At 44.6% G+C, this 24,326-nt stretch overlaps 1 protein-coding gene across 1 annotated transcript in view; it reads right to left on the bottom strand.

Moving 5' to 3' along the window:
- The window catches only part of LOC127927650 (contactin-5-like), a 214,649-nt gene that overhangs the window by 90,788 nt on the left and 99,535 nt on the right, over positions 1–24,326 (bottom strand). Inside the window, exon 4 of the mRNA XM_052514261.1 lies at positions 11,748–11,843. Within this exon, the coding sequence (XP_052370221.1) occupies positions 11,748–11,843 (96 nt within the window). The remainder of the gene's footprint in view (positions 1–11,747; positions 11,844–24,326) is intronic.

The following is a 24,326-nucleotide window of genomic DNA, read 5'->3' as shown; positions in this document are numbered from 1 at the left end:
CACAGCCTCAAACCCCAAACAGCAGAAACACAGCCTAAAACCCCAAACAGCAGAAACCCAGCCTCAAACCCCAAACAGCAGAAACACAGCCTAAAACCCCAAACAGCAGAAACACAGCCTAAAACCCCAAACAGCAGAAACACAGCCTAAAACCCCAAACAGCAGAAACCCAGCCTAAAACCCCAAACAGCAGAAACACAGCCTCAAACCCCAAACAGCAGAAACACAGCCTCAAACCCCAAACAGCAGAAACACAGCCTCAAACCCCAAACAGCAGAAACACAGCCTCAAACCCCAAACAGCAGAAACACAGCCTCAAACCCCAAACAGCAGAAACACAGCCTCAAACCGAAACACAGCCTCAAACCCCAAACAGCAGAAACCCAGCCTAAAACCCTAAACAGCAGAAACACAGGCTGAAACCCCAAACAGCAAGCAATGCAGATGTAGAAGCACTCATGCCTGATTGCACTTCCGACAATCCTACTCCATTTTTATACTCCTGTTCTGTGTTCCAAATGGCACCATATTCCCTATATACAGTAGTACACTACTTTTGAAAAGAGCCTTATGGGCCATAGTCAAAAGTCATACACTATGAAGGGAATATGATGCCATTTGGAACACAGCCATTTTCTGAGTGAGTAAATAGGCTCTAACGGACATGACATAATAGATCTCCTTTTACAACCTGGCAGGCCAAATCATTGTTTAGCACAGATATAAACACTCAGAGCCATGAGGGAGAAGTCCTGCTGAACACTCAGAGCCATGAGGGAGAAGTCATTCTGAACACTCAGAGCCATGAAGGAGAAGTCCTGCTGAACACTCAGAGCCATCAAGGAGAAGTCCTGCTGAACACTCAGAGCCATGAAGGAGAAGTTCTGCTGAACACTCAGAGCCATGAAGGAGAAGTCATTCTGAACACTCAGAGCCATGAAGGAGAAGTCCTGCTGAACACTCAGAGCCATGAAGGAGAAGTCCTGCTGAACACTCAGAGCCATGAAGGAGAAGTCCTGCTGAACACTCAGAGCCATGAAGGAGAAGTCTTGCTGAACACTCAGAGCCATGAAGGAGAAGTCCTGCTGAACACTCAGAGCCATGAAGGAGAAGTCCTGCTGAACACTCAGAGCCATGAGGGAGAAGTCATTCTGAACACTCAGAGCCATGAGGGAGAAGTCATTCTGAACACTCAGAGCCATGAAGGAGAAGTCCTGCTGAACACTCAGAGCCATGAAGGAGAAGTCCTGCTGAACACTCAGAGCCATGAGGGAGAAGTCATTCTGAACATTCAGAGCCATGAAGGAGAAGTCCTGCTGAACACTCAGAGCCATGAGGGAGAAGTCATTCTGAACATTCAGAGCCATGAAGGAGAAGTCCTGCTGAACACTCAGAGCCATGAGGGAGAAGTCATTCTGAACATTCAGAGCCATGAAGGAGAAGTCATTCTGAACACTCAGAGCCATGAGGGAGAAGTCATTCTGAACATTCAGAGCCATGAAGGAGAAGTCCTGCTGAACACTCAGAGCCATGAGGGAGAAGTCATTCTGAACATTCAGAGCCATGAAGGAGAAGTCCTGCTGAACACTCAGAGCCATCAAGGAGAAGTCATTCTGAACACTCAGAGCCATGAAGGAGAAGTCATTCTGAACATTCAGAGCCATGAAGGAGAAGTCCTGCTGAACATTCAGAGCCATGAAGGAGAAGTCATTCTGAACACTCAGAGCCATGAAGGAGAAGTCCTGCTGAACACTCAGAGCTATGAAGGAGAAGTCATTCTGAACACTCAGAGCCATGAAGGAGAAGTCCTGCTGAACACTCAGAGCCATCAAGGAGATGTCCTGCTGAACACTCAGAGCCATGAGGGAGAAGTCATTCTGAACATTCAGAGCTATGAAGGAGAAGTCCTGCTGAACACTCAGAGCCATCAAGGAGAAGTCCTGCTGAACACTCAGAGCCATGAAGGAGAAGTCCTGCTGAACACTCAGAGCCATGAAGGAGAAGTCCTGCTGAACACTCAGAGCCATGAGGGAGAAGTCATTCTGAACACTCAGAGCCATGAAGGAGAAGTCCTGCTGAACACTCAGAGCCATGAAGGAGAAGTCTTGCTGAACACTCAGAGCCATGAAGGAGAAGTCCTGCTGAACACTCAGAGCCATGAAGGAGAAGTCCTGCTGAACACTCAGAGCCATGAGGGAGAAGTCATTCTGAACACTCAGAGCCATGAGGGAGAAGTCATTCTGAACACTCAGAGCCATGAAGGAGAAGTCTTGCTGAACACTCAGAGCCATGAAGGAGAAGTCCTGCTGAACACTCAGAGCCAACACTGAGGCCATGAGGGAGAAGTCATTCTGAACACTCAGAGCCATGAGGAGAAGTCATTCTGAACACTCAGAGCCATGAAGGAGAAGTCCTGCTGAACACTCAGAGCCATGAAGGAGAAGTCCTGCTGAACACTCAGAGCCATGAGGGAGAAGTCATTCTGAACATTCAGAGCCATGAAGGAGAAGTCCTGCTGAACACTCAGAGCCATGAGGGAGAATTCATTCTGAACATTCAGAGCCATGAAGGAGAAGTCCTGCTGAACACTCAGAGCCATGAGGGAGAAGTCATTCTGAACATTCAGAGCCATGAAGGAGAAGTCATTCTGAACATTCAGAGCCATGAAGGAGAAGTCATTCTGAACACTCAGAGCCATGAGGGAGAAGTCATTCTGAACATTCAGAGCCATGAAGGAGAAGTCATTCTGAACACTCAGAGCCATGAGGGAGAAGTCATTCTGAACATTCAGAGCCATGAAGGAGAAGTCCTGCTGAACACTCAGAGCCATGAGGGAGAAGTCATTCTGAACATTCAGAGCCATGAAGGAGAAGTCCTGCTGAACACTCAGAGCCATCAAGGAGAAGTCATTCTGAACACTCAGAGCCATGAAGGAGAAGTCATTCTGAACATTCAGAGCCATGAAGGAGAAGTCCTGCTGAACATTCAGAGCCATGAAGGAGAAGTCATTCTGAACACTCAGAGCCATGAAGGAGAAGTCCTGCTGAACACTCAGAGCCATGAAGGAGAAGTCATTCTGAACACTCAGAGCCATGAGGGAGAAGTCATTCTGAACATTCAGAACTATGAAGGAGAAGTCCTGCTGAACACTCAGAGCCATGAAGGAGAAGTCCTGCTGAACACTCAGAGCCATCAAGGAGAAGTCCTGCTGAACACTCAGAGCCATGAGGGAGAAGTCATTCTGAACATTCAGAGCTATGAAGGAGAAGTCCTGCTGAACACTTAGAGCCATGAAGGAGAAGTCCTGCTGAACACTCAGAGCCATCAAGGAGATGTCCTGCTGAACACTCAGAGCCATGAGGGAGAAGTCATTCTGAACATTCAGAGCTATGAAGGAGAAGTCCTGCTGAACACTCAGAGCCATGAAGGAGAAGTCCTGCTGAACACTCAGAGCCATGAGGGAGAAGTCATTCTGAACATTCAGAGCTATGAAGGAGAAGTCCTGCTGAACACTCAGAGCCATGAAGGAGAAGTCCTGCTGAACACTCAGAGCCATGAGGGAGAAGTCATTCTGAACATTCAGAGCTATGAAGGAGAAGTCCTGCTGAACACTTAGAGCCATGAAGGAGAAGTCCTGCTGAACACTCAGAGCCATGAGGGAGAAGTCATTCTGAACATTCAGAGCTATGAAGGAGAAGTCATTCTGAACACTTAGAGCCATGAAGGAGAAGTCCTGCTGAACACTCAGAGCCATCAAGGAGATGTCCTGCTGAACACTCAGAGCCATGAGGGAGAAGTCATTCTGAACATTCAGAGCTATGAAGGAGAAGTCCTGCTGAACACTCAGAGCCATCAAGGAGATGTCCTGCTGAACACTCAGAGCCATGAAGGAGAAGTCTTGCTGAACACTCAGAGCCATGAGGGAGAAGTCATTCTGAACATTCAGAGCTATGAAGGAGAAGTCCTGCTGAACACTCAGAGCCATCAAGGAGAGGTTCTGCTGAACACTCAGAGCCATCAAGGAGATGTCCTGCTGAACACTCAGAGCCATCAAGGAGATGTCCTGCTGAACACTCAGAGCCATGAAGGAGAAGTCTTGCTGAACACTCAGAGCCATGAAGGAGAAGTCGTTCTGAACATTCAGAGCTATGAAGGAGAAGTCCTGCGGAACACTCAGAGCCATCAAGGAGATGTCCTGCTGAACACTCAGAGCCATGAAGGAGAAGTCCTGCTGAACACTCAGAGCCATGAAGGAGAAGTCTTGCTGAACACTCAGAGCCATCAAGGAGAGGTTCTGCTGAACACTCAGAGCCATCAAGGAGATGTCCTGCTGAACACTCAGAGCCATGAAGGAGAAGTCTTGCTGAACACTCAGAGCCATGAAGGAGAAGTCCTGCTGAACACTCGGAGCCATGAAGGGAAAGTCCTGCTGAACACTCAGAGCCATCAAGGAGAAGTCCTGCTGAACACTCAGAGGCATCAAGGAGAAGTCTTTAGCTCTATAGACCTAGACGTTGACTTATTCATCATACTGTGTTCAAACTGTTTTCAATCTTTTTTTCTCTCAGTGAACATCTGTGCAGTGGCTGATTTCTCCCCTCTCCACCATGACATGCATTCTGGCATGGAGGTATAGAGGCATGGAGGAGGGGATGGGGGAGGTGGAAAGAGAGAGTTGAGGAGAAGAGAGGAAGGGAGAGGAGAGCAGTCGTGTGTATCCATGGATTCCAAAAATAAAATAAAAAAACATAAAATAAACGATCTTTCGTCTCTCTGTGTTTCATAATTTTCCTTCAATTCACAAGAGGCTGAATGTATCCCACTGAAGAAAGCATCTGAGCAAAACAGTGCACCTCTCTCTCCTTAAGTGTAGCCTATCTATCTGATGTTGTCTGATCAAACATATGAACTTTTTTCCGCTGTAACATTGAATGCAAGGGAAGCCAGCGAGCATTTGGCATCCCTTGATAAAAAAATATATAATAATAATAGCCAATCAACGTTGAGTTTAGGGTTGTTATGGTGACCGTATTACTGCCACACCAGCGGTCACAAGTCCTAACCACAGTTAAATTCCACATGACTGTTTAGTCACTGTAATCAGGCTTCTCCAATCTCTGATGCTGCTGATGGTAATTAGTAGCTTACCAAAAGGCTAACTGTCTGGTACTCAGAACTCTATTGTCCCACGAATTACTGACATCAATGCAAATGTAACCGAAAATCAAATCAAACACTTCATAAGAGCCCATGAGCTCATGTTTGCGCAACATTTCTATAGGCTATGCAATTGCACAAGAAAACAGAGTGATGGCCTCTATTAACAAGAGGAGGATCCCATCAGCGTTCTATAGGTTAGGCCTTCTTTATTTATTTGTCAACTTTCTTAATATTAAGCACATTGCTTTTCTTTACAACAGGAGTATAGCCTACCAGGCTGGCATGAAAATTAACCATGGCAAAAGCGTCCTCCATTCGCTATTTAAATGCATAGATGAAAAGTAACTGGCATACACAGGCGGTGCGTGAGTTTCAAATTTGGGGAAGATAATTTTCTCCATAAAAATGCACCATTAATTATAAAACATTACGTGCATAATCACATTTGCAGTTACTTTAGATCAAGGACATCAACCACCCAAGCCACGGCCTGTTCACACCGCTATCATCCAGAAGGCGAGGTCAGTAAAGGTACATCAAAGCTGGGACCGAGAGACTGAATGACAGCCGTCAGACTGTTAAACATCCATCACTAGCACATTAGAGGCTGCTGCCTATATGCATAGACTAGGAATCACTGGCCACTTTAAGTAATGGAACACTAGTCACTTTAATAATGTTTACATATCTGGCATTACTCATCTCATATGTATATACTGTATTCTATACTTTGCTACTGTATCTTAGTCCGTTCCGCTCTGACATCGCTCGTATGTACAGTTCAATAGATATTATGTGAACCCTTTGGAATTACCTGAATTTCTGCATAAACTGGTCATTCAGTTTGATCTGATCTTCATTTAAGTCACAACAATAAAATAACACAGTCCGCTAAAACTAAAAACACAAACAATTATACTTTTTCATGTCTTTATTGAACACACCGTGTAAACATTCACAGTGCAGGGTGGGAAAAGTTTGTGAACCCGAGGATCCTGACCCTCCTTTGGCAGCAATAACCTCAACCAAACGTTTTATGTAGTTGCGGATCAGACCTGCACAACAGTCCGGAGGAATTTTGGACCATTCCTCTTTACAAAACTGTTTCAGTTCAATACTATTCTTGGGATGTCTGGTGTTAACAGCTTTCTTGAGGTCATGCCACAGCATCTCAAATCGGGTTGATGTCAGGACTGGGCCACTCCAGAAGGCGTATTTTCTTCTGTTGAAGCCATTCTGTTGTTGATTTACTTCTGTGTTTTGTGTCGTTGTCCTGTTGCATCACCCAACTTCTGTTGAGCTTCAATTGGCGAACAGATAGCCTTACATTCTCCTGCAAAATGTCTTGGGAAGTAATTTTTTTCTGTTGATGATCACAAGCTGTCCAGGCCCTGAGGCAGCAAAACAGCCCCAAACCATGATGCCCCCTCCACCATACTTTACAGTTGGGATGAGGTTTAGATGTTGGTGTGCTGTGCCTTTTTTTCTCCACACATAGTGTTGTGTGTTCCTTCCAAACAACTCAACTTTAGTTTCATTTGTCCACAGAATATTTTGCCAGTAGCGCTGTGGAACATTCAGGTGCTCTTTTCTCAAACTTCAGACAGTAATGTTTTTTTTGTACAGCAGTGGATTTTTCCGTGGTGTCCTCCCATGAACACTATTCTTACTTAGTGTTTTACCTATCGTAGTTCCGTCAACAGAGATGTTAGCATGTTCCAGAGATTTGTGTGTCTTTAGCTGACACTCTAGGATTCTTCTTAACCTCATTGAGCATTCTGCGCTGTGCTCTTTCAGTCATCTTTGCAGGACGGCAACTCCTAGGGAGTTTAGCAACAGTGCTGAACTTTCTTCATTTACAGTGAGGGAAGAAAGTATTTGATCCCCTGCTGATTTTGTATGTTTGCCCACTGACAACGAAATGATCAGTCTATAACTTTAATGGTAGGTTTATTTGAACAGTGAGAGACAGAATTACAACAAAACATCCAGAAAAACGCATGTCAAAAATGTTAGAAATTGATTTGTATTTAATGAGGGAAATAAGTATTTGAACACTCTGCAAAACATGACTTAGTACTTGGTGGCAGAACCCTTGTTGGCAATCAGAGGTCAGACGTTTCTTGTAGTTGGCCACCAGGTTTGCACACATCTCAGGAGGGATTTTGTCCCACTCCTCTTTGCAGATATTCTCCAAGTCATTAAGGTTTCGAGGCTGACGTTTGGCAACTCGAATCTTCAGCTCCCTCCACAGATTGTCTATGGGATTAAGGTCTGGAGACTGGCTAGGCCACTCCGGGACCTTAATGTGCTTCTTGTTGAGCCACTCCTTTGTTGACTTGGCCGTGTGTTTTGGGTCATTGTCATGCTGGAATACCCATCCACGACCCATTATCAATGCCTTGATTTGACGGTACATGGCCCCGTCCATTGTCCCTTTGATGCGATGAAGTTGTCCTGTCCCCTTAGCAGAAAAATACACCCAAAGCATAATGTATCCACCTACATGTTTGGCGATGGGGATGGTGTTCTGGGGTCACAGGCAGCATTCCTCCTCCTCCAAACACGGTGAGTTGAGTTGATGTCAAAGAGCTCCATTTTGGTCTCATCTGACCACAACACTTTCACCCAGTTTTCCTCTGAATAATTCAGATGTTCATTGGCAAACTTCAGACATACATGTATATGTGCTTTCTTGAGCAGGGGGACCTTGCGGGCACTGCAGGATTTCAGTCCTTCACGGCGTAGTGTGTTACCAATTGTTTTCTTGGTGACTGGGGTCCCAGCTGCCTTGAGATCATTGACAAGATCCTCCCTTGTAGTTCTGGGCTGATTCCTCACCGTTCTCATGATCATTGCAACTCCACGAGGTGAGATCTTGCATGGAGCCACAGGCCCGAGGGAGATTGATTTTTCCATTTGTGAATAATTGCACCAACTGTTGTCACCTTCTCACCAAGCTGCTTGGTGATGGTCTTGTAGCCCATTCCAGCCTTGTGTAGGTCTACAATCTTGTCCCTGACATCCTTGGAGAGCTCTTAGGTCTTTGCCATGGTGGAGAGTTTGGAATCAGATTGATTGATTGCTTCTGTGGACTGGTGTCTTTTATACATGGTAACAAACTGAGATTATAAGCACTTCCTTAAAGAGCGTGCTCCTAATCTCAGCTCGTTACCTGTATAAAAGACACCTGGGAGCCAGAAATCTTTGATTGAGAGGGGGTCAAATACTTATTTCCCTCATTAAGATGCAAATCAATTCATAACATTTTTGACATGCGTTTATCTGGATTGTTGTTGTTATTCTGTCTCTCACTGTTCAAATAAACCGGTACAATTATAGACTGATCATTTCTTTGTCAAATAAACCGTTACAATTATAGACTGATCATATCTTTGTCAGTGGGCAAAAATCAGCAGGGGTTCAAATCCTTTTTTCCCTCACTGTATAGACCATTTGTCTTACTGTGGTCTGATGGACTGATGGACATCATGGCATTTAGATATACTTTTGTAAGCCTTTCCATCTTTATGCAAGTCATCCATTCTAAATCTTAGGTCTTCTGAGATTTCTTTTGGAGAAGTCGTTAGCCTAGGGGTTCAAATGCTTTTTTCAGCCTACACTGTGAATGTTTAAATGATGTATTCAATATAGACAAGAAAAATATAATACTTTGTGTGTTATTAGTTTAAGCACACTGTGTTTGTCTATTGTTTTGACTTAGATGAATATCAGATCAAATTTTATGACCAATGTGTGCAGAAATCCAGGTAATTCCAAAGGGCTAACATACGTTTTCTTGCCACTGTATATAGTGTTAATTCATTCCTACTTATATTTGTGTGTATTTTGTATATGTTGTGTAATCTGTTAGATATTACTTGTTAAAACTAACACTAAAAGTGTATGACAGAGTCATAGACCGTCATGAAAGATAGGAGGATGGATTTGGCATTTCTCTATAAGTACTGTGTCAACATTTTGTTTTCTACTTGCACTCACAGACACACACACATAAATCAGTCCCTTGGACAGCCACATCATTTGATTGGACTAAATTGTTTTTGGTATATTTACGTTGTCACTCTATTAAACTAAGCATAAGTGATTTGATGATGTTGAAATGTTGAAGTTGAAATGGTGCTGGCAGCTCCTGTTTTCTAAATCAATAGTTGTTTAGTAAAAAAAAATGGAAAGATGAACTTGCTTGACCATGCTGTAGGTCATGTAACTGTTTGTTACATACAATATGCTTTGTGGACTCCACCGGACAGATGTTGTTCTCTGGTTTTATGATGAAATAAAGGTGTGGTTGAATTTATTCTGCCACTGTGTTTTCTTACTGTCTATGCATTTAGGAGATGAGATGAGATGAGAGTAAGAGGAGAGTAAGAGGAGAGTAAGAGGAGAGGAGAGGAGAGTAAGAGGAGAGTAAGAGGAGAGGAGAGGAAGAGGAGAGGAGAGGAGAGGAGAGGAGAGGAGAGGAGAGGAGAGAGGAGAGGAGAGAGAGGAGAGGAGAGGAGAGGAGAGGAGAGGAGAGGAGAGGAGAGGAGAGGAGAGGAGAGGAGAGGAGAGGAGAGGAGAGGAGGGAGAGGAGAGGAGAGGAGAGGAGAGGAGAGGAGAGGAGAGGAGATGAGATGAGATGAGATGAGATGAGATGAGATGAGATGAGATGAGATGAGATGAGATGAGATGAGATGAGATGAGATGATGAGATGAGATGAGATGAGATGAGATGAGATGAGATGAGATGAGATTAAGAGGAGATTAAGAGGAGATTAAGAGGAGATTAAGAGGAGAGTAAGAGGAGATTAAGAGGAGAGGAGATTGAGATGAGATGAGATGAGATGAGATGAGATGAGATGAGATGAGATTAAGAGGAGAGGAGATTGAGATTGAGATGAGATGAGATGAGATGAGATGAGATGAGATGAGAGGAGAGGAGAGGAGAGGAGAGGAGAGGAGAGGAGAGGAGAGGACAAGAAGAGATGAAGAGGGAGAGTAAGAGGAGAGGAGAGGAGAGGAGAGGAGAGGAGAGGAGAGGAGAGGAGAGGAGAGGAGAGAGATGAGATGAGATGAGAGATGAGATGAGATGAGATGAGATGAGATGAGATGAGAGGAGAGGAGAGAGAGAGATGAGATGAGATGAGATGAGATGAGATGAGAGAGATGAGATGAGAGAGAGAGATGAGAGGAGAGAGAGAGGAGAGAGATGAGATGAGATGAGAGAGATGAGAAGAGAGGAGAGGAGAGGAGAGGAGAGGAGAGGAGAGGAGAGGAGAGAGAGATGAGAGAGAGAGAAGACAAGAAGAGAGGAAGAGGGAGAGAGGAGAGAGGAGAGGAGAGGAGAGGAGAGGAGAGGAGAGGAGAGGAGAGGAGAAGGAGAGAGGAGAGGAGAGGAGAGGAGAGGAGAGGAGAGGAGAGGAGAGGAGAGGACAGGAGAGGAGAGGAGAGGAGGAGAGGAGAGGACAGGAGAGGAGAGGAGAGGAGAGGAGAGGAGAGGAGAGGAGAGGAGAGGAGAGGAGAGGAGAGGAAAAGGAGTGGAGAGGAAGAGGGAGTGACCTGGCTGTCCATAAACAGATGAAAGATCTTAATTTGATCTCTATTTTGTGTATTTGAGTTTCAAAAAGGCTTCTAAAGTTAATAATTTCCACTTTTTGACGTGATTTTCCCTAACAAAAAATGGATCAACCCTTAAAACAATGTTGATGAATTATAATCCACATGATCATTCACCTTTCCTGTTTCTGCAGGATTATTTTCCTATTGTACCAAACTGGCTCAAATGAAGATCCTACATTGGTATATAGCTGATTAAAGCAGTATGTGATGATGAAGATATCTTGTGACAATACACATGCACCTGCATCATCTGCCTGTTTGGGATGCTGAGGCTAAATAATCATACCTGGTGAATGAGGGGGTGAAGTATACATGAGCAGGGTTAGGGGTTAGGGGTCAGGGGCCAGGGTCTCAGGGTCTTACCTGGTGAATGAGGGGGTGGAGTACACATGAGAAGGGTTAGGGGTTAGGGGTCAGGGGTCAGGGTCATACCTGGTGAATGAGGGGGTGGAGTATACATGAGAAGGGTTAGGGGTCAGGGTCTTGTCCTGGTGAATGAGGGGGTGGAGTATACATGAGAAGGGTTAGGATCTTACCTGGTGAATGAGGGGGTGGAGTATACATGAGCAGGGTTAGGGGTTAGGGGTCAGGGGTCAGGGTCTTACCTGGTGAATGAGGGGGTGGAGTATACATGAGAAGGGTTAGGGGTCAGGGTCTTGTCCTGGTGAATGAGGGGGTGGAGTATACATGAGAAGGGTTGGGGGTTAGGGGTCAGTGGTCAGGGTCTTACCTGGTGAATGAGGGGGTGGAGTATACATGAGCAGGGTTAGGGGTTAGGGGTCAGGGGTCAGGGTCATACCTGGTGAATGAGGGGGTGGAGTATACATGATAAGGGTTAGGGGTCAGGGTCTTGTCCTGGTGAATGAGGGGGTGGAGTATACATGAGAAGGGTTAGGGGTCAGGGTCTTACCTGGTGAATGAGGGGGTGGAGTATACATGAGAAGGGTTAGGGGTCAGGGTCTTACCTGGTGAATGAGGGGGTGGAGTACACATGAGCACCACTCCTTGTCCTTCCCTTACAGACACGCCTCCTCTCGTCCTCCCACTGAAGGACTCCAGATCTGCAACATACAGCATTTACAGTTACCAGACTATTCTGTACACACAGTTACCAGACTATAATATACACACAGTTACCAGACTATAATATACACACAGTTACCAGACTATAATATACACACAGTTACCAGACTATAATATACACACAGTTACCAGACTATAATATACACACAGTTACCAGACTATAATATACACACAGTTACCAGACTATTCTGTACACACAGTTACCAGACTATAATATACACACAGTTACCAGACTATAATATACACACAGTTACCAGACTATAATATACACACAGTTACCAGACTATAATATACACACAGTTACCAGACTATAATGTACACTAGTTACCAGACTATTATGTACATACAGTTACCAGACTATTCTGTACACACAGTTACCAGACTATAATATACACACAGTTACCAGACTATAATGTACACACAGTTACCAGACTATTCTGTACACACAGTTACCAGACTATTCTGTACACACAGTTACCAGACTATAATGTACACACAGTTACCAGACTATAATATACACACAGTTACCAGACTATAATGTACACACAGTTACCAGACTATTCTGTACACACAGTTACCAGACTATTCTGTACACACAGTTACTAGACTATAATATACACACAGTTACCAGACTTTAATGTACACACATTACCAGACTATAATGTACACACAGTTACCAGACTTTAATGTACACAGTTACCAGACTATAATGTACACACAGTTACCAGACTATAATGTACACACAGTTACCAGACTATTATGTACACACAGTTACCAGACTATTCTGTACACACAGTTACCAGACTATAATATACACACAGTTACCAGACTATAATGTACACACAGTTACCAGACTATAATATACACACAGTTACCAGACTATAATATACACACAGTTACCAGACTATAATATACACACAGTTACCAGACTATTATGTACATACAGTTACCAGACTATTCGTACACACAGTTACCAGAATATTATGTACACACAGTTACCAGACTATTATGTACAAACAGTTACCAGACTATTATGTACACACAGTTACCAGACTATAATATACTTACCAGACTACTGTACACAGTTACCAGACTATAATATACACACAGTTACCAGACTATAATATACACACAGTTACCAGACTATTCTGTACACACAGTTACCAGACTATAATATACACACAGTTACCAGACTATAATATACACACAGTTACCAGACTATTCTGTACACACAGTTACCAGACTATTCTGTACACACAGTTACCAGAGTGAGGGATAGAGCTGTCCCAAAAAGCTTTGTAGCCAACGTAACACATGACTTCTATTGGAAACCCAACTGCACTGCCGTGAAAGAGTAAACGTTTTAAAGTTACTGTTTGAAGGTGCAATCTACAACCTGAACGAGTTATTCTGTCTGTCCCCATAGGAAAACCCTTTGAAGAACCCTTTTTGGTTCCAAATATAATATTTTTGAGTTCCATGTAGAACCATTTACACAGAGGGTTCTACATGGGTTATCCTATGGGGACAGCCAAACAACCCTTTTGGAACCCTTTTTTCTAAGAGTGCAGTCAGTGTGTGTCCAAAATGGTACCCTATTCACTATACAGAGCACTACTTTGGACCAGAGTGTGGGAAGCATAACCAATGGAAAGATGTCAACTGGTTGACCCATGACAGAACTGTAATATAACTGGTTGATCCATAACAGAACTGTAATATTACTGGTTGACCCATAACAGAACTGTAATATAACTGGTTGATCCATAACAGAACTGTAATATAACTGGTTGATCCATAACAGAACTGTAATATAACTGGATGATCCATAACAGAACTGTAATAATATATATAATAATAATAATAATATATGCCATTTAGCAGACGCTTTTATCCAAAGCGACTTACAGTCATGTGTGCATACATTCTACGTATGGGTGGTCCCGGGAATCGAACCCACTACCCTGGCGTTACAAGCGCCATGCTCTACCAACTGAGCTACAGAAGGAATATTACTGGTTGATCCATAACAGAACTGTAATATAACTGGTTGATCCATAACAGAACTGTAATGTAACTGGTTGACACATACCAGAACTGTAATATAACTGGTTGACCCATAACATAACTGTAATATAACTGGTTGTGTAATATAACTGGTTGATCCATAACAGAACTGTAATATAACTGGTTGATCCATAACAGAACTGTAATATAACTGGTTGATCCATAACAGAACTGTAATATAACTGGTTGTGTAATATAACTGGTTGATCCATAACAGAACTGTAATATAACTGGTTGATCCATAACAGAACTGTAATATAACTGGTTGATCCATAACAGAACTGTAATATAACTGGTTGATCCATAACAGAACTGTAATATAACTGGTTGATCCATAACAGAACTGTAATATAACTGGTTGTGTAATATAACTGGTTGATCCATAACAGAACTGTAATATAACTGGTTGACCCATAACAGAACTGTAATATAACTGGTTGTGTAATATAACTGGTTGATCCATAACAGAACTGTAATATAACTGGTTGACCCATAACAGAACTGTAATATAACTGGTTGATCCATAACATAACTGTAATATAACTGGTTGTGTAATATAACTGGTTGATCCATAACAGAACTGTAATATAACTGGTTGATCCATAACAGAACTGTAATATAACTGGTTGATCCATAACAGAACTGTAATATAACTGGTTGATCCATAACATAACTGTAATATAACTGGTTGTGTAATATAACTGGTTGATCCATAACAGAACTGTAATATAACTGGTTGATCCATAACAGAACTGTAATATAACTGGTTGACCCATAACAGAACTGTAACATAACTGGTTGATCCATAACAGAACTGTAATATAACTGGTTGTGTAATATAACTGGTTGAGTGTCTGTCAGGTGTTAGGTGTTGAGTGTCTGTCAGGTGTTTAGTGTTGAGTGTCTGTCAGGTGTTAGGTGTTGAGTGTCTGTCAGGTGTTAGGTGTTGAGTGTCTGTCAGGTGTTGAGTGTCTGTCAGGTGTTTAGTGTTGAGTGTCTGTCAGGTGTTGAGTGTCTGTCAGGTGTTGAGTGTCTGTCAGGTGTCAGGTGTTGAGTGTCTGTCAGGTGTTGAGTGTCTGTCAGGTGTTGAGTGTCTATCAGGTGTTAGGTGTTGAGTGTCTGTCAGGTGTTGAGTGTCTGTCAGGTGTTAGGTGTCTGTCAGGTGTTAGGTGTTGAGTGTCTGTCAGGTGTTAAGTGTTGAGTGTCTGTCAGGTGTTGGGTGTTGAGTGTCTGTCAGGTGTTAAGTGTTGAGTGTCTGTCAGGTGTTGAGTGTCTGTCAGGTGTTGGGTGTTGAGTGTCTGTCAGGTGTTGAGTGTCTGTCAGGTGTTGAGTGTCTGTCAGGTGTTAAGTGTTGAGTGTCTGTCAGGTGTTAAGTGTTGAGTGTCTGTCAGGTGTTGAGTGTCTGTCAGGTGTTGAGTGTCTGTCAGGTGTTGAGTGTCTGTCAGGTGTTAGGTGTTGAGTGTCTGTCAGGTGTTGAGTGTCTGTCAGGTGTTGAGTGTCTGTCAGGTGTTGAGCGTCTGTCAGGTGGTGAGGGTTGAGTGTCTGTCAGGTGTTGGGTGTTGAGTGTCTGTCAGGTGTCAGGTGTTGAGTGTCTGTCAGGTGTTGAGCGTCTGTCAGGTGGTGAGGGTTGAGTGTCTGTCAGGTGTTGGGTGTTGAGTGTCTGTCAGGTGTTGAGTGTCTGTCAGGTGTCAGGTGTTGAGTGTCTGTCAGGTGTTGAGTGTCTGTCAGGTGTTGAGTGTCTGTCAGGTGTCAGGTGTTGAGTGTCTGTCAGGTGTTGAGTGTCTGTCAGGTGTTGGGTGTTGAGTGTCTGTCAGGTGTCAGGTGTTGAGTGTCTGTCAGGTGTTGACTGTCTGTCAGGTGTTAGGTGTTGAGTGTCTGTCAGGTGTTGACTGTCTGTCAGGTGTTGAGTGTCTGTCAGGTGTTGAGCGTCTGTCAGGTGGTGAGGGTTGAGTGTCTGTCAGCTGTTGAGTGTCTATTGAGTGTTGAGTGTCTGTCAGGAGTTGAGTGTCTGTTGAGTGTTGAGTGTTGAGTGTCTGTTGAGTGTTGAGTGCCTGTCAGGTGTTGAGTGTCTATTCAGTGTTGAGTGCCTGTCAGGTGTTGCGTGTCAGTCAGGCATGGGGAATAGGGACAAGGCCTCTAAATTGTCAGATTCTATGTAATAATAGTATGGGAATAATAATGTATTATATTTTGTAAAGTGGTTTCTTGCATCAAACAACACTCCCATTCCCCAGGCGCTCTCATTTGTTAACTTCTGTAAGCGTAAAAGCCTTGGTTTCATGCATGTTAATATTAGAAGTTTGTTTTATTCACAGATTTAGCACACTACGCCAACCCGGATGTCCTAGCCTTGTCTGAATCCTGGATTAGGAAGGTCACCAAAAATCCTGATATTTCCATCCCAAACAACAACATGTTCCGACAAGAGAGAACTGCCAAAGGGGGCGGAGTTGCAATCTATTGCAGCTATACTATCCAGGTCTGTGCACAAACAATTCACGCTTCTACTTTTAAAAATCCACCTTTCTAGAAACGAGTCTCTCACCGTTGCCACTTGTTATAGACCCCCTACAGCCCCCAGCTGTGCCATGGACACCATAAATGAATGAATCGTCCCCCATCTATCTTCAGAGTTGATACTGTTAGATTACCTAAACTGGGACATGCTTAACACCCCGGCATTTCTTACCTCAATCGCACACAAATGATCAATGAACCTACCAGGTACAACCCTAAATATGTAACCATGGGCTCCCTCTTCAATATCATCCTGACCAACTTGCCCTCTAAAAACACCTCTGCTGTCTTCAAACAGGATCTCAGCGATCACTGAGTAATTGCCTGCGTGCGTAATGGGTCAGCGGTCGATCATCAATGTCAAACGCTCCCTAAAACACTTCAGCGAGCAGGCCTATCTAATCGACCATGCCCGGGTATCCTGGAAGGATATTGACCTCATTCCGTCAGTAGAAGATGCCTGGTTGCTCTTCAAAAGTGCCTTCCTCACCACCTTAAATAAGCAAGCCCCATTCAAAAAATAGTTAGAACTAAGAACAGATATAGCCCTTGGTTCACCCCAGACTTGATTGCCCTTGACCAGCACAAAACCATCCAACTTTAAATAATGCCGCTATATATGTTTACATGTACATAGTATGAACTGTAGAGACTGGTTCAGCTATACATAGTGTGATCTATAGAGACTGGTTCAGCTATAGAGACTGGTTCAGCTATAGATAGTGCGATCTATAGAGACTGGTTCAGCTAAAGAGACTGGTTCAGCTATACATAGTGTGATCTATAGAGACTGGTTCAGCTATAGATAGTGTGATCTATAGAGACTGGTTCGGCTATACATAGTGCGATCTATAGAGACTGGTTCAGCTAAAGAGACTGGTTCAGCTATACATAGTGTGATCTATAGAGACTGGTTCAGTATACATAGTGTGGTCTATAGAGACTGGTTCAGCTATACATAGTGTGATCTAGAGACTGGTTCAGCTATAGAGACTGGTTCAGCTATAGATAGTGCGATCTATAGAGACTGGTTCAGCTAAAGAGACTGGTTCAGCTATACATAGTGTGATTTGTAGAGACTGGTTCAGCTATACATCGTGTGGTCTGTAGAGACTGGTTCAACTATACATAGTGTGATCTGTAGAGACTGGTACAGCTATACATAGCGTGATCTATAGAGACAAGTTCAGCTATACATAGTGTGATCTATAGAGACTGGTTCAGCTATACATATTGTGGTCTGTAGAGACTGGTTCAGCATACAAAGTGTGCTCTATAGAGACTGGTTCAGCTATACATAGTGTGGTCTGTAGAGACTGGATGGGCTATAGAGACTGGTTCAGCTATACATAGTGTGATCTAAAGAGACTGGTTCAGTATACATAGTGTGATCTAAAGAGACTTGTTCAGTATACATAGTGTGATCTAAAGAGACTGGTTCAGCTATACATCGTGTGGTCTGTAGAGACTGGTTCAACTATACATAGTGTGATCTGTAGAGACTGGTTCAGCTATACATAGTGTGATCTGTAGAGACTGGTTCAGCTATAGAGACGGGCTCAGCTATACATAGTGTGATCTATAGAGACTGGTTGTATCTATACATAGTGTGATCTGTAGAGACTGGTTCAGCTATCCATATTGTGGTCTGTAGAGACTTGTTTTGTATACATAGTGTGATCTATATAGACTGGTTCAGCTATAGAGACTGGTTCAGGTATACATAGGGTGATCTATAGAGACTGGCTCAGCTATACATAGTGTGATCTATAGAGACTGGTTCAGCTATAGAGACTAGTCAGCTATACATCATGTGATCTGTAGAGACTGGATTCAGATATACATAGTGTGATCTATAGAGACTGGTTCAGCTATACATAGTGTGATCTAGAGACTGGTTCAACTATATATAGTGTGATCTATAGAGACTGGTTCAGCTATACATAGTGTGATCTAGAGACTGGTTCAGCTATACATAGTGTGATCTATAGAGACTGGTTCAGCTATACATAGTGTGGTCTATAGAGACTGGTTCAGCTATAGAGACTGGTTCAGTATACATAGTGTGATCTATAGAGACTGGTTCAGCTATACATAGTGTGATCTATAGAGACTGGTTCAGCTATACATAGTGTGATCTATAGAGACTGGTTCAGCTATACATAGTGTGATCTAGAGACTGGTTCAGCTATAGAGACTGGTTCAGTATACATAGTGTGGTCTATAGAGACTGGTTCAGCTATACATAGTGTGATCTATAGAGACTGGTTCAGCTATACATAGTGTGATCTATAGAGACTGGTTCAGCTATACATAGTGTGATCTATAGAGACTGGTTCAGCTATACATAGTGTGATCTGTAGAGACTGGTTCAGCTATACATAGTGTGATCTATAGAGACTGGTTCAGTATACATAGTGTGGTCTATAGAGACTGGTTCAGCTATACATAGTGTGGTCTATAGAGACTGGTTCAGCTATACATAGTGTGATCTAGAGACTGGTTCAGCTATAGAGACTGGTTCAGTATACATAGTGTGAACTATAGAGACTGGTTCAGCTATACATAGTGTGATCTATAGAGACTGGTGCAGCTATAGAGACTTGTTCAGCTAAACATAGTGTGATCTATAGAGACTGGTTCAGTATACATAGTGTGAACTATAGAGACTGGTTCAGCTATACATAGTGTGATCTATAGAGACTGGTTCAGCTTTAGAGACTGGTTCAGTATACATAGTGTGATCTATAGAGACTGGTTCAGCTATACATATTGTGGTCTGTAGAGACTGGTTCAGCTATACATAGTGTGATCTGTAGAGACTGGCTCAGCTCTACATAGTGTGATCTGTAGAGACTGGTTCAGCTATCCATATTGTGGTCTGTAGAGACTTGTTTTGTATACATAGTGTGATCTATAGAGACTGGTTCAGCTATACATAGTGTGATCTATAGAGACTGGTTCAGTATACATAGTGTGAACTATAGAGACTGGTTCAGCTATACATAGTGTGAACTATAGAGACTGGTTCAGCTATACATAGTGTGATCTATAGAGACTGGCTCAGTTCTACATAGTAAAGAGGAGAGATCAAAAACAAAGCTTTCCTTAAAAATATAAAATGGCTCCTGCAGTGAGAAGAAAAGCTAGTATACCTGGAGCCCTGGAAAGTTAGAGGCAATATTAATATTAGACACACATTTTGTAGCTACATTTTATTTAACAATTCATGAAGGTTAGCATATCCATTTTGAAGCATTATGAAGAGTACTGGGTCCCCACCGACAAAAACAATATTAAAATGTTTTTCATTTTGATTGAATCATTCTCAAGAGGCTTAACAGTGAACAAGAATGTCAGTGTTTAGGCTACCATCTTCCGCAGCAGCTCACTATGTGAAACCTAAGAAATGTTGAGTAGGGTTGAAAAATGTTTTACTACAATGTGCTCTGCTAGAGTGAAGGAATGGAAAGCCTTTATCTGAATAGCACTGCCACTGTGGTGGCTATGAACTGATCAGCTTCTGGCTGTGTCTTAAATGGCAAGCTGTTCACTCTATAGTTCACTACTAATGACCAGAGCCCTATGAGGTTAAAGCACTATATCAGGAATAGGGTGCATGTGGGACACCAGTGACTCACATAAATAAATAAAGTATCACCATGAGGATTGGGTGTTGAGGAGAGGCTGTACCAAAGGGTTGAGGAGAGGCTGTACCGAAGGGTTGATGAGGGGCTGTAACGAAGGGTTGAGGAGAGGCTGTACCGAAGGGTTGAGGAGAGGCTGTACCGAAGGGTTGAGGAGGGGCTGTAACGAAGGGTTGAGGACAGGCTGTAACGAAGGGTTGAGGAGAGGCTGTACCGAAGGGTTGAGGAGAGGCTGTACCGAAGGGTTGAGGAGGGGCTGTAACGAAGGGTTGAGGACAGGCTGTACCGAAGGGTTGAGGAGAGGCTGTACCGAAGGGTTGAGGAGAGGCTGTACTGAAGGGTTGAGGAGAGGCTGTACTGAAGGGTTGAGGATGGGCTGTACTGAAGGGTTGAGGATGGGCTGTACTGAAGGGTTGAGGAGAGGCTGTACCGAAGGGTTGAGGAGAACCTGTACTGAAGGGTTGAGGAGGGGCTGTACTGAAGGGTTGAGGAGGGGCTGTACTGAAGGGTTGAGGAGGGGCTGTACCGAAGGGTTGAGGAGGGGCTGTACTGAAGGGTTGAGGAGGGGCTGTACCGAAGGGTTGAGGAGAACCTGTACTGAAGGGTTGAGGAGGGGCTGTACTGAAGGGTTGAGGAGAGGCTGTACTGAGGGGTTGAGGAGAAGTTGTACCGAAGGGTTGAGGAGGGGCTGTACCGAAGGGTTGAGGAGAACCTGTACTGAAGGGTTGAGGAGGGTTGTAACGAAGGGTTGAGGAGAGGCTGTACTGAAGGGTTGAGGAGAGGTTGTACCGAAGGGTTGAGGAGGGGCTGTAAACGAAGGGTTGAGGAGAGGCTGTACTGAAGGGTTGAGGAGAGGCTGTACCGAAGGGTTGAGGAGAGGCTGTACTGAAGGGTTGAGGAGAGGCTGTACCGAAGGGTTGAGGAGAGGCTGTACTGAAGGGTTGAGGAGAGGCTGTACTGAAGGGTTGAGGAGAGGCTGTACCGAAGGGTTGAGGAGAACCTGTACTGAAGGGTTGAGGAGGGGCTGTACCGAAGGGTTGAGGAGGGGCTGTACCGAAGGGTTGAGGAGGGGCTGTACTGAAGGGTTGAGGAGGACCTGTACTGAAGGGTTGAGGAGAGGCTGTACTGAGGGGTTGAGGAGAGGTTGTACCGAAGGGTTGAGGAGGGGCTGTACCGAAGGGTTGAGGAGAACCTGTACTGAAGGGTTGAGGAGGGGTTGTAACGAAGGGTTGAGGAGAGGCTGTACTGAAGGGTTGAGGAGAGGTTGTACCGAAGGGTTGAGGAGGGGCTGTAAACGAAGGGTTGAGGAGAGGCTGTACTGAAGGGTTGAGGAGAACCTGTACTGAAGGGTTGAGGAGGTTGTACCGAAGGGTTGAGTAGCGGCTGTAACGAAGGGTTGAGGAGAGGCTGTACCGAAGGGTTGAGGAGAGGCTGTACCGAAGGGTTGAGGAGAGGCTGTACTGAAGGGTTGAGGAGGGGCTGTACTGAAGGGTTGAGGAGAGGCTGTACCGAAGGGTTGAGGAGGGGCTGTACTGAAGGGTTGAGGAGGGGCTGTACTGAAGGGTTGAGGAGGGGCTGTAACGAAGGGTTGAGGAGGGGCTGTACCGAAGGGTTGAGGAGGGGCTGTACCGAAGGGTTGAGGAGGGGCTGTACTGAAGGGTTGAGGAGGGGCTGCAATGAAGGGTTGAGGGGAGGCTGTACTGAAGGGTTGAGGAGAGGCTGTACTGAAGGGTTGAGGAGGGGCTGTACTGAAGGGTTGAGGAGAGACTGTACTGAAGGAGTGAGGAGGGGCTGTACTGAAGGGTTGAGGAGAGGCTGTACTGAAGGGTTGAGGAGAGGCTGTACTGAAGGGTTGAGGAGAGGCTGTACTGAAGGGTTGAGGAGGGGCTGTACTGAAGGGTTGAGGAGGGGCTGTACTGAAGGGTTGAGGAGAGGCTGTACCGAAGGGTTGAGGAGGGGCTGTACTGAAGGGTTGAGGAGGGGTTGTACTGAAGGGTTGAGGAGGGGCTGTACTGAAGGGTTGAGGAGAGGCTGTACTGAAGGGTTGAGGAGAGGCTGTACCGAAGGGTTGAGGAGGGGCTGTACTGAAGGGTTGAGGAGAGGTTGTACTGAAGGGTTGAGGAGGGGCTGTACTGAAGGGTTGAGGAGAGGCTGTACTGAAGGAGTGAGGAGAGGCTGTACTGAAGGGTTGAGGAGGGGCTGTACTGAAGGGTTGAGGAGAGGCTGTACTGAAGGGTTGAGGAGAGGTTGTACCGAAGGGTTGAGGAGAGGCTGTACTGAAGGGTTGAGGAGGGCTGTAACGAAGGGTTGAGGAGAGGCTGTACTGAAGGGTTGAGGAGAGGCTGTACTGAGGGGTTGAGGAGAGGCTGTACTGAGGGGTTGAGGAGAGGTTGTACCGAAGGGTTGAGGAGGACCTGTACTGAAGGGTTGAGGAGAACCTGTACCGAAGGGTTGAGGAGAGGCTGTACCGAAGGGTTGAGGAGGGGCTGTACTGAAGGGTTGAGGAGGGGCTGTAACGAAGGGTTGAGGAGGGGCTGTACCGAAGGGTTGAGGAGGGGCTGTACTGAAGGGTTGAGGAGGGGCTGTACCGAAGGGTTGAGGAGGGGCTGTACTGAAGGGTTGAGGAGGGGCTGCAATGAAGGGTTGAGGGGAGGCTGTACTGAAGGGTTGAGGAGAGGCTGTACTGAAGGGTTGAGGAGGGGAGAAGAGAGTCAAATGTGTTGAGCGGCTGACTACAGCTTTATTTCCTTTCTTTTTATTACAATACCCTCTCATGTGTCTCTGGACCAATCAGATCTCTTTTTATTGCAATAACCTCTCATGTTTCTCTAGACCAATCAGATCTGTTTTTATTGCAATAACCTCTCATGTTTCTCTAGACCAATCAGATCTCTTTTTATTACAATACCCTCTCATGTGTCTCTGGACCAATCAGATCTCTTTTTATTACAATACCCTCTCATGTGTCTCTGGACCAATCAGATCTCTTTTTATTGCAATAACCTCTCATATTTCTCTGGACCAATCAGATCTCTTTTTATTGCAATACCCTCTCATGTTTCTCTGGACCAATCAGATATCTTTTTATTGCAATAACCTCTCATGTTTCTCTGGACCAATCAGATCTCTTTTTATTACAATACCCTCTCATGTTTCTCTGGACCAATCAGATATATATTTTTTGCAATAACCTCTCATGTTTCTCTGGACCAATCGGATCTTTGCAATGTAAAGTCATGTTTCTCTGGACCTATCGGATATATCTGTAATGTGAAAGTCAAGTCAGGAGATAAATATGAATGTGTTAACAATGCAACAACCATGGATGTGTTATTAGATAAGAATGGAAGAGAATAATTACGCCATTTGAATAAGTATCTGCCAATCTACTGACTGGTTCTCTGAAGACTAGTCCATAGCCTGAACAGTGCTCAAAGCATAACCTCATTATTATTCAATATGGACAATCAGTATGAAAAAGGTAAGGGCATAAAAGACAGAATATTCATGGCTCAGTATGCGTCTCTGTTAACCCCATTGTTCAGTTGTGGTTCATTTTCCTTGAGATCATGTGATCTTACCTGTGTCTGCATTCACAGAATGCAGAATCACTTTCATCTACATCTTAATGGACAATAGACTAGTGGAGATAGAACCTGCTATTGCTCTGATGTCAATGGAGCTGACTAGACCTATTTCTACTGTAGTTATAGAGCCCACAGTGACAAAATACCTGACTCGTATCCTCATAGAGGCCGTGGAATGGGGGAGACAGAGGGAGAGCGAGAGAGAGGGGGAGGGAGAGAGAGAGATAGAGGGAGAAAGAGAGAGAGGGTAGGATCTCAATCGGGAGTCAGATCACATGTCTCCCCTCCCTCTCCTCTCCATCTCTCCCCTCCCCTCCCTCTCCCTCTCCACTCCATCTCCTCCCTCTCCTCCCTCCCATCCATCTACTCCATCTCCTCCCCTCCATCCCCTCCCTCTTCTCCCCCCTCCTTCTCTTCCCTCTCCTCACTCCCCCCCATCTCCTCACTCCCCCCTCCATCTCCTCCATCTCTCCCCTGCATCTCCTCCATCCATCTCCTCCCTCCCCTCGGGCTGCTACTACTGCTTTTGATGCAATCAGGAAGTTTGACAGCCTGCCGCCCCAGCCTCCTCCAACCTCCAATCTAGATCCCTGGAAGTGCTGAAGAAATGCTTCTAGCTACAGTACAAATCAAATTGTATTTG

This window comes from Oncorhynchus keta, unplaced genomic scaffold (assembly GCF_023373465.1).
Source record: "Oncorhynchus keta strain PuntledgeMale-10-30-2019 unplaced genomic scaffold, Oket_V2 Un_scaffold_16732_pilon_pilon, whole genome shotgun sequence".
Lineage (NCBI taxonomy): Eukaryota > Metazoa > Chordata > Actinopteri > Salmoniformes > Salmonidae > Oncorhynchus > Oncorhynchus keta.
This window is presented reverse-complemented; position numbering and strand designations above follow the sequence as displayed.